The sequence below is a fragment of the Macaca thibetana genome, chromosome 8, assembly GCF_024542745.1.
Source record: "Macaca thibetana thibetana isolate TM-01 chromosome 8, ASM2454274v1, whole genome shotgun sequence".
NCBI lineage: Eukaryota > Metazoa > Chordata > Mammalia > Primates > Cercopithecidae > Macaca > Macaca thibetana.
The window spans coordinates 134,251,381-134,261,431 of NC_065585.1; the positions used below are offsets into that span (position 1 = coordinate 134,251,381).

Below are 10,051 nucleotides of genomic sequence, written 5' to 3' on the forward strand. Positions count from 1 at the left end.
GGGAGGCACCATGACCAGCAAGGACTCCCCTATAGCCTCCATAGGCAGGACTCAGAGCTCAACCCTCGGGGACTCCTAGGAGGGTGGCCTTGTTCAGAACTGACTAACATGAAAGCAAGATCCCAACCTTCTAATCCCCCAGTGCCCTCATCCTCCATGTCCCCATGGCACTGGGAACATCGGTCTCGGCCAGCCAGAGCCCCCACGAATCTGCTCACAGGGACTCGCTCTACCGGAGGACTGAGGCCCAGCAATGAGTCTTCTGTGGGCCCTGCGTCTTTCCCCGGACAGTGTGGGGAACCGTGGGGCTCTCCGCACACGGCAACCACATACTGAAGGGAGCATCCTGGGGTCCCTGCTCAGAGAGTCTTAGCAGTTTGCCTAATTCAGATCTCAGACCACAAGGAGGCAGGCGCGTGCCTGTGATACGCAGCTGTGCTTTGGGGAGAGTGATCAGGTGCATTTTTCCACAGCAAAATTAACAAAGGTCACCCAACTAGTGTTCTTGTTTCATTCTAGGAAAACAGTGAGTTCAGGGCTGACAGGAAGCGGGACGGAAAGGGCAGGGGGTCAGAGGGCGCTGACTCCATCATGGTGTGAGGAGCAGAGCTCTGGGCCGACTGGGAGCAGAAATGCTAGATTTTATTTCTTGGGGACAGGCAGCGCAGGAGGGAGGCTCAGTGGGGATACTCCGAGCAGCAGGGTCGCTCTGAGGTTCACCTATTCCTGCCGTTTTCCAGGTGGTTCTTTAGATCACTGAGCCGGAAGGAGGCCGAGAGGCAGCTTCTGGCTCCAATCAACAAGACCGGCTCCTTTCTTATCAGAGAGAGTGAAACCAACAAAGGTAGGCGTGGTGGCCTTGCCTGCCTTCCCTGCCCAGTGCGTCCTGGGAAGCCCCCTCCAGAGGCCTGGCCCTGGAGTGAGAGGGGAAGGGGTGACTTCCGGGAGAACCAGCAGCTTCTGGACCTGTGTCCCTCCCAATCCAGGCCCTGCCCAGGAGTTGACGTGGAGGCTGTCCACACAAACAGTCCTCCCTGTCTAGACTGGAAACCACCCGGGCACAGGAAGCTGGGTGGACAGGGTGGTCCCACATCAGACTGGCCCTGCTACCCAGTCAGCAGTAACACCGAGGCCAGTGGGGGCCAGGGAAGGGGGAACCCTGAGCCCTCAACCACCAACCTCTTTGGAATCAAGGATTGCGGGGGAGCTCAAAGAATCCTTCAAGATCATCTCAGCCAGAGGCTGCAGGTAGCACACGCGAGGAAGTGGCCTGTGCCCTGATGTAAAGGAAGGGGGTGTGATTGTGGGGAGCCCATGCTAGTCTAGACACTCATGAGATCAAATCCACTGACTGAGCAAAACATCGCTGCCATCACCCTCAGGGGTCTTCTCTCTTTCTCTGTCATTTGGCTTTCTTTCCTTCTTAATTTTTTTTTTTTTTTGGTGTAAAATATAAAACACATATAAAGCTTGCATGAAGTATGAGTGTGTAATTCTAAATTATATAGGGTAATCATAAACAAATCCCTGTGTAATCACAGCCCAGAGATAGAGCATCCCAGACCACCAGGAACCTCCTCACCCCCCTACTTGGGCTCCTTCCTGAGTCAACCCCCACCCCCAAGAGCTACCTGCTGTCCTGACTTGGGTCAAAATCCTTCCTTGCTTTTTCTCTATGGTTTTGCCACCATGTCTTGTCTGTTTTTCAGCTTTATGCAGATAGAATCGCTGTTTTTGTTTCTGTGTGTCTTGCTCCTGTCACTCAGCAGTGTTTGTGAGATTCTGTGTTAGTTTCCTGGGCTGCCTTAACAAAGTGGCACAGACTGGGTTGCTCCAGCACAGGAGTTTATTATCTCACAGCTCTGGAGGCTGGAAGTCCAAGACCAAGGTGTCAGCAGCACTGGCTCCTCCCAAGAGCTCTCTCCTTGGCTTGCTAACGGCAGTCTTCTCCGTGTCCTCATGTGGCCATCCCTCCACGCATGTCTGTGTCCTAATCTCTTCCTATTAGGACACCTGTCATATTGGATCAGGGCCCACCCATATGACCTCATTTTAACTTAATCACCCCTTTAAAGGCTCTGTCTCCACATAAGGTCACTTTCTCAGCACTGAGGGTTAGGACTGTAACATAGGAATTGGGAGTGCACGCGATTTAGCCCGTAACAGATTCATTCATGTGATTGAGGATGGTAAGACTGTTCATGTTGATTGCTATACAGAATCCTGGGTGTGACCATTCCAGAGTCAAGCGAGCCATTCGTATGCTGTGGGCATTGGGTTGTTTCCAGTTTGGGGCTGTTAATGCATGTGCTGCACCGAACCCTATTATGGTCCCTGGTGCTCACTGGCCACTAGCTTTTCATCTGTAAGATACTAATCCATTTGACAGATGAGGAAAGGGAGCCCCTAGAACAGGAAGTGACTTGCTGGAGGCTAACAGTAAGCATCAGAGCCCAAAGCACCAGTGACCACGTCATCTCAGAGGGGCTGAGAGGATTCCCAAGCTCTACAATGTGGCAAGCTAGGGTGACCCAGGGACTTCCCACACAGTATGAAGAATGCTTTGCTTATCAGGAAGCTGTCCACAGGGACCGGCTACAGCCTTGTGGCCAATTTTAACTGGAGAGGAGATAGTGACAGTGACATCAGAGGAGGAAAGGGAGAGAGAGTGGCTGGAATATGAGTCTGGTTCCCTGTGGTTGGGACGATGAGGATGGACAGAGGTGTCACCTGGTGGGAGCACCCTTGGGCCGTCCATTGGTTCCATCTGTGGCTCAAGAACAGCAGCCAGAGAGTGGAAACCCAGAGTATGAAAAGCTGTCATAGCACCCTGTGACTCTCTGGGGACATCATGAGGCCTTGTTGCCCTACAGAAGGGCAGGACCAGGTTGGGGAACAGGAGGGGTGCATGGGAAAGCTGGGGTGCTCTGTGCAGGATTTCTTGGAATGTGCCAATGAATGCATATATATACATATACATACACATAGATATATCCATTTTATATTTATATGCATATTGGCTATTGTCACATTTCCATTTTTGTGGCAGAGCACCTCTGTACAAGAAACAATTTGGGAATCACTGGAGATGACATAAATGTTTTATTGTTGTTCCAGGACATTTCAAACATATACAGAAGTAGAGAAAATAGTTAGGTGGAACCCCTGGTACCCAACAGCCAGCTTTAACAATTATCAACCGAGCCAGTCTTGTTTCTTCTGTATCCCCCACTCCGCCCCTACTCTTTCAAAGCAAATCCTAAACATCATGTCATGTCACCCTGGAAATGCTATTTCAACCATTGCCTATTGCTAAGGTGAAAGCCCGCCCGCCCCCCACCCAATCTGCTATAGAGGAAGAAGGGGTTCTCTGTGAGTCTGGCATCTTTTCCTGTCCATGTCCACCCCAGGAAGCCAGTCCAAACTGGGAAGTGGCCAGAGGGGACCAGGGCTGCAGGACTGTTCAACCATCCTCACCCCAGCACACGTACATACACTTGCACTCATTCACACACATGCACATACGCATAAATGCACACATATACACACGTGCATGCACAGGCAAGTGTGCACACATATACACATGCACACACGTGCACATATGCACACATGCACCCACATACACACATCCACACCTGCACATATGCACACACACATGCACACATACACGCACACATGAGACATGCACACATGTATACATGTGCACATATGCACAGATGTAATGCACACGTGTGCAACACATGTACACACCTTACACATATGTATGCACACACACACAACTCCAAAGCAGGACCCCTCTGCTTCTGGGAGCCACAGCAGTGAATGCAAGACAGGGATGGAAGCAGGGGAGTGAGTTCTACCCCTTGTGGCCTCCGGGGTGTCCCTGAGCCTCTCAAGCCTCAGTTTATTGGTGTCTGTGTGAGGATGGACTAGTTTCACAGCTCAAAGGCAGGCAGTCCTTCAGTGCTGAGAAATCTTAACCTCAGAACCAGGCCCTGCCTGCCCAGGGCAGTCCAGACATACCACAGAGGCAGGGGATCCAAGTTTTGTGAAACTGAAGCTGACGGGATCTGTGGTCCTCTTTACGAAGGATACCAAATTGTCAGAAGCCATCAGGGACCGGGTCTTAGAGCAGCCCAGGCAAGTGAGGGGCCCTAAGGCACCAGCTTGGGCAGCGTCACTGCGTGGAGAGCGGGCTCCTGGTCTCATCGCCCGAGGCACCTGACACAAGGGCAGCCTACAAAATGGAGAGAAAAGCCCTTGATGAATGAACTCCCTAAGGCCAGGCTCGGGTTCCTTAGAGACTGGGGGCACAGCTGCACCCCGGCAGGGTCGGGGAGACGGTTTGCAAGGTCTGGGCTTAGGCTGGGGTGGGCATGTAGCAGGGCTGCTGTAACAGCAAGGCGCGCTGGCGTACGCCTCTGGGCGTCCTTTTGCGAGTAGGTGATGAGAGACGCACATTGGCTGAGGGAAACTGGAGGGTAGAAGGTGGTTGAGGCGGGGGAATGGACAGGAGAGGAAAGAGCCTTAAGTCAAACACGCGGAAAACCAAGCGTGCACACCGAGCTCGAGGGGTCCGTGCCTGACCCCTGGCGGGGAGTCGTGGTACTGCTCGTGGTAGGCGCCCACTCGGGGAACCGGGAGCCCCCCAGCCTGCCGCGAACTCTCTGGGCCCCAGCGTCCCCATCTCCCAAATAATGTGTAGGGGGCGGGGTGAGGTCATGGTACCCAGGTAGCTGGACAGATGCATTTTATAAAAAACATCAAGTTCATGGAAAAACGTTTCCTACCTGGAAACTCTTACCTCCTAAATTGTCCTTAACCCTTGACATCTGCTACCACTTGCCTGCAGGAAAACATTAACCTAGAAGATAAAATAACAGGTGTATGTAACACGCAGCAAATGAAGTTGAACAGAGCCCCTGGGAATAGCTTATTACACTCTCCGCCATGGACATGGGTACTTGCAGCTGTGATTGGCTATCTGCTTGTAGGAGTAAGGATACCCTCTTTAGCCAGAAAATATAAGCGCCTAGTCCCTCCAATGAGCCTAGATTTTTCAATAGTCCATGACAAAGGGTCCCCGAGTGACCAGGTGTCCAAGTGGGGACCCACATGATTGCTGAGAAACTGTCCTACCTGCAGCAGGGCTCTGTGATTCCCCAGCTGAGTTTTGGGGGACAGTGAGGGGATGTCAAGGTCAGAGTCAGATGGAACTTACAGAGGAGGCTTCCAAAAGGGTGGAGGTGGAGATGCAGGGAAAGGGAACTTGTGGAGGGAGTGGTGACAATGAAGAACAGAATTGGGGAACTTTTTCAAAGCTTAAAAATGAGGCCCAAATCCCAGTCCTGTTTTTTTTTTTTTTTTTTTTTTTTTTTTTTTTTTGTCTTTGTGCCTTACTTCTCTTGTGTGTGTCTCCATGAACCCTCCAGGTGCCTTCTCCCTGTCTGTGAAGGACGTCACCACCCAGGGGGAGCTGATCAAGCACTATAAGATCCGCTCCCTGGATGAAGGGGGTTACTACATCTCCCCCCGGATCACCTTCCCCTCGCTCCAGGCCCTGGTGCAGCACTATTCTAGTAAGAGGGGGGCGTGCAATGGGGGCAGGGACTTGTACCAAGAGCTCCTGTATCTCTTGCTAAGATTTCCAATTGCGTGAGTCATTGGTGCCACCTTGGGGGATGGAAAGATTGTCCCAAAGTTAGACCTAAGGAGGTAGCAACTCTGAGCACCGTGAACTGGTGGCCGTAATTCCCTCTCCTGGCTCAGCAGGGAATCCCTTAGAGAGTAGCAAGCATGTTCAGTCTGAGAGTGAGCAGGTGGATTTTAGAGGTAGCATGCCCTGCTTTATGCAGACAGAGAGAAAGAATTGAGTGTGTGTGCATGTGCAGGCGTGTGCACACACCCATGGCTGGGGAGGGAGGGGCCCAGCTAGGAATGATACAGCTCCCAAGGCAGAGCCCGGCTGCTCTGGTAACCCCCAGCCCTGTCTTTTCTTCCCTAATGCAGAGAAGGGGGATGGTCTATGCCAGAGGCTGACCCTGCCCTGTGTGAGCCTGGCCCCACAGAACCCCTGGGCCCAGGATGAATGGGAAATCCCCCGGCAGTCTCTCAGGCTGGTCAGGAAACTCGGGTCTGGACAATTTGGCGAAGTCTGGATGGGTGAGTGTGCTCTCCCCCCGTTCCACCCACGCCGCATCCTGAGTCCAGGTGCAGTATTTTCATAGCGTGTCATCCCTCCTCCGGAAGTCTTGAGAGGGAGCGAGGACAGAGGCGAGGACGCCCGTTTTACAGAGGAGGCAGTGGACGTACAGAGCCGCGTTGTAACAGCTGGGGTGGCTTATCGCGGTAGTAGAGCAGGAACATAATTCAGCTCACCAAGCCCCCAAGTCGCTCCCTCCTTCGTTCTCTCCCTGAAGCTGGCTTTGCCATTGAGCTGCAGTGGCGCACTGACTCCCCTTAGCTTTCCATCACCCAGATGGAAACAGGAGGTTAAATGTGATGAGCCATGACATTCCAGAGCCTGAGTGCACACCGAAGGCAACCGTGGGGCTTTGGCCGGGTCACTGACGCTCCAGGCCCGGTGTCCTCACATTTCCATCGCTGCTGACACCTGTCCCCCACCCTGACCACCAGGATATAAAACTCGTGTTCCATTTTATCCCTGGACTGCTCCATGAGTCCTCCCTTACCTGGGGCTGATGCCTTGTGCCTTTGGCAGGAGCTGCACCCAGGTCCCTGCCAAGGCCCAGGTCCTCTAGAAACACGAGTAGAGTTGTCTTTCGCCCTTCAGGGGACTTCATGGGGTGCAGGGAGAGTGTGGAAATACAGGTAGTTTAAGGAGTGGGACAGGACCACCATGGGGCTCCAGAAGGAGGGAAGGAGGCCCCCACACCTTGTCCTCCTGCCCTATGTACCCCAGTGGCGTGCTTATTTCCACCAAGGAGCCATTGTGTGATAGAAGAGATTCATTATGTAGGGGAGGGGTGGGGGAAGGAGGCAGGTTCCATGCAGGAAGGGACACAGGCCCTGGGTGTGGTGCAAATAGGTGAAATGCCCCCAAGACAGGGTACATTCCTCCACTGCCTGAGGCCCCGTATAGAAGGGGCCTGGGACACAAGGTAAACCCCACACAACCATGGCCTCCAGAGCTGCACGTTCCAGCTCTGGCACCTGGAATAGCATGGCACCTGGGCACTTACCCTGATTTTGGTTAAAGGATCACCTCCGAGCGAGCTCTCTGCCTTCTGAGTGGCTTCTTCACTCCCCTGGGCTCAGGTTACTACAAAAACAACATGAAGGTGGCCATTAAGACGCTGAAGGAGGGAACCATGTCTCCAGAAGCCTTTCTGGGCGAGGCCAACGTGATGAAGGCCCTGCAGCATGAGCGGCTGGTCCGACTCTACGCCGTGGTCACCAAGGAGCCCATCTACATTGTCACTGAGTACATGGCCAGAGGTGGTGTCCCCCGCAGAGCTGCATCCTCAGAGTGAGGCGGGAGGGATGGACTTAGCAGGAGGAGGAGGGTCCGCTGTGGTGGGCTCATCAGGCCAGGGGGTCCTGCAGATCTAGGGTATGGCACAGTGTGGGGGCAGGGAGGGACAGAGGAGAGGGAGGGAGGGAGGGGCAGGCACGGAGGGAGGGTGAAGTGGTTCTGACAGAGCCATGTTCTCAGCCCAGGAGCAGTTCAGACAGCATTTCTGGAGTGGTCCTTCTGTGCCTAGCACTTTTTGATGCCTGCTGGGAGGGGCTGAGCATTGCAAAGTCAAATGAGCACCCGGCCAGACGTACAGGGATGGTACTAGATCCAGGTCTCCTGCTTCCTGGTCATGCAACCATTTACAACTGTGTGAATATTTTACAAGGATGGCCAGAGAGGTTGGGCTTGATGGCCTCCAAGGTCCATGGCATGGCCAAGTTCTTATGGGGCAGTAGGTCTGGAATCGGGCCTCAGCCTTTGACCTTCTCACCCCTCCTATGACCCTGACGGCACACTGCTCCTGTAGGATCCTAACATGCCCATGTTGATACAGCTCCCTAACAACCGTCACCAAGGGGGCCCTGGTCGGAGGCTGTGCTGGGGGCGCCTCTAGCCTGCCCCTAGGTCAAGCATCTATCCCTCTCAGCTTTCCGATTCCAGGGGGAGCTGCATTTGTCCCCTGCACCAAACCTGGGGGACAGTTCTCTCCATTCTGGTGCTTTCTTGCTGATGCCTGGTCCTCAGAGGCAGAGGGTGTCTGCCAACGGGGATCAAGGGAGCGAGGCTGACATGGGGGATAAGACAAGGGGCATGAACCTTCGAGTCAGAACTGGGATTCCATTCCCAGCTTCCAGCTGAGTGACTTCAGACAGGTCCCTGCACCTGGCTGAAACCTAACTTCTGGGCAACTGCTGGCATATTGGCTGCTCCCGGGGTGCTGAGGCAGCATTTTGTAAAGTGGAAGGCACTCGGCAGCAGTAGGTAGATCCTTCCTGATGCACCGAGAGATCTGAGGGCACAAACTCCCACTTCCCACCCCCAGTGGGGAGCCGCTCACACCAGGGAGAGTTGGAGAGTGACCCAGCACCACCAGGGCTGGGCCACTTTGCAGAAGGGCACTTGCAACTTCTCTTTTCTTAGGATGCCTGCTGGATTTCCTGAAGACGGATGAAGGCAGCAGATTGTCACTCCCAAGGCTGATTGACATGTCGGCCCAGGTTGGTGAAGTACCAGGTGCAGAAGAGGGGTGGCATGTGTCACCTGCTGCCCACAATGGCCGCTCGTGCCTTACCACCCCAACCGCTCTTCAGCCAGCAGGAGAAGTCAGGGGGCACGGAAGGCCAATTTCCTCTAGGCAGACATCCCCAAGGTCACCCACTGCACTTGGATTTGCAAACCCTGGCCACTGGGCCCCCTGCCTCACGCAGCTGTGAGGGAGCCCAGGGAACGGAGCCTTAGACCCAGGCAGCTGTGTTGGAACCAAGCTGTTCTGTTCCAGAGGAAGAGAGGGTGAATGGATGTCATGGGAAACACAGAGTGAGCGAGAGTTTCCTTGAACCCAGCAGGCAAGTGTGTTCTGTTGTGACCTCGTCTCTTCCTTAGATGGTGCCCACAGACATCTCCTGTAGGACATCCCATACCAGGGCCCCTCAGCCTTTGCACAGCCCTGGCATTGAGCCCACGCTGATGGGCAGGCCTGAGCTACACACAGGTGCCAGGGACATGACTTCTCTGATCCCTGGAGAACAGCCCCGCTTTCTGCCACCAGGGAATTGAGAGTGCTGGACCTCCTTGGCTACCCTGGACTGGTCCTCAGTGTCCCTCACATTCACATGCAGAAGCTTCCAGACTCCGTGAGGTGAAGAGCAGAATGGAGACGAGGGTTTTAGCCAAGAGCTCTAGCTGGCAGGAAGCACATCTGGTGGCCCGGTTAAAACTGGAACTCTCAGCAGAAAAGTTTCGGTCTGTGGTCAGCCTGTGAGGCACACACGTGTGTGCACACATACACACGCCACCGAGAGGAAACCCTCCCACACACCGCCCACATCAGCCCTCCCCCCTCGCCCAGCCTTACCCAGTAGCACCGCTGCAGGAACTGATGCCGCAACACCTTTTTCCGCTGAGGTGGGCAGACAGCCATGTGGGCAGGCTGGTTTTGGAAAATGGGTGCTGGTAACCGGCTTCAAACCCCAGGGCAGTGATAAGCCCTGCCTACTGCTGCTTCTTGCTTTCCCCTTCCGTCTCTCACCCTCCGCTGTCTGTTATTCAATCCTCACTACACCCCCTTGGAAAATCTTGTGTGACACAGGGGCAAAGGATGTGTAAAGCCATCTTGGTTTAATACCTGGATGTAGCCACAGAGCTGGGGGTGAGGAGCCAGAAAATCGGAACCTCCCAGAAGGGCAACCTCTAACCACACGCTGACCATGCCAACAGCTCTGCAGGCACACACGTACACACACACTCACACACACACACACTCACACACAAACACACGCTCACACACACACACACACACAAACACGCTCACACACACTCACACACAAACACACGCTCACACACACTCACACA

At 54.1% G+C, this 10,051-nt stretch overlaps 1 protein-coding gene across 2 annotated transcripts in view; it reads left to right on the plus strand.

Moving 5' to 3' along the window:
• BLK (BLK proto-oncogene, Src family tyrosine kinase) overlaps positions 1–10,051 on the plus strand; it is a 76,074-nt gene that overhangs the window by 57,376 nt on the left and 8,647 nt on the right. For both annotated transcript variants that reach the window (XM_050801086.1, XM_050801085.1), the window contains exons 6-10: positions 741–844; positions 5,433–5,579; positions 6,010–6,162; positions 7,279–7,458; positions 8,621–8,697. In XM_050801086.1, coding sequence (XP_050657043.1) covers positions 741–844; positions 5,433–5,579; positions 6,010–6,162; positions 7,279–7,458; positions 8,621–8,697 — 661 coding nt within the window. The remainder of the gene's footprint in view (positions 1–740; positions 845–5,432; positions 5,580–6,009; positions 6,163–7,278; positions 7,459–8,620; positions 8,698–10,051) is intronic.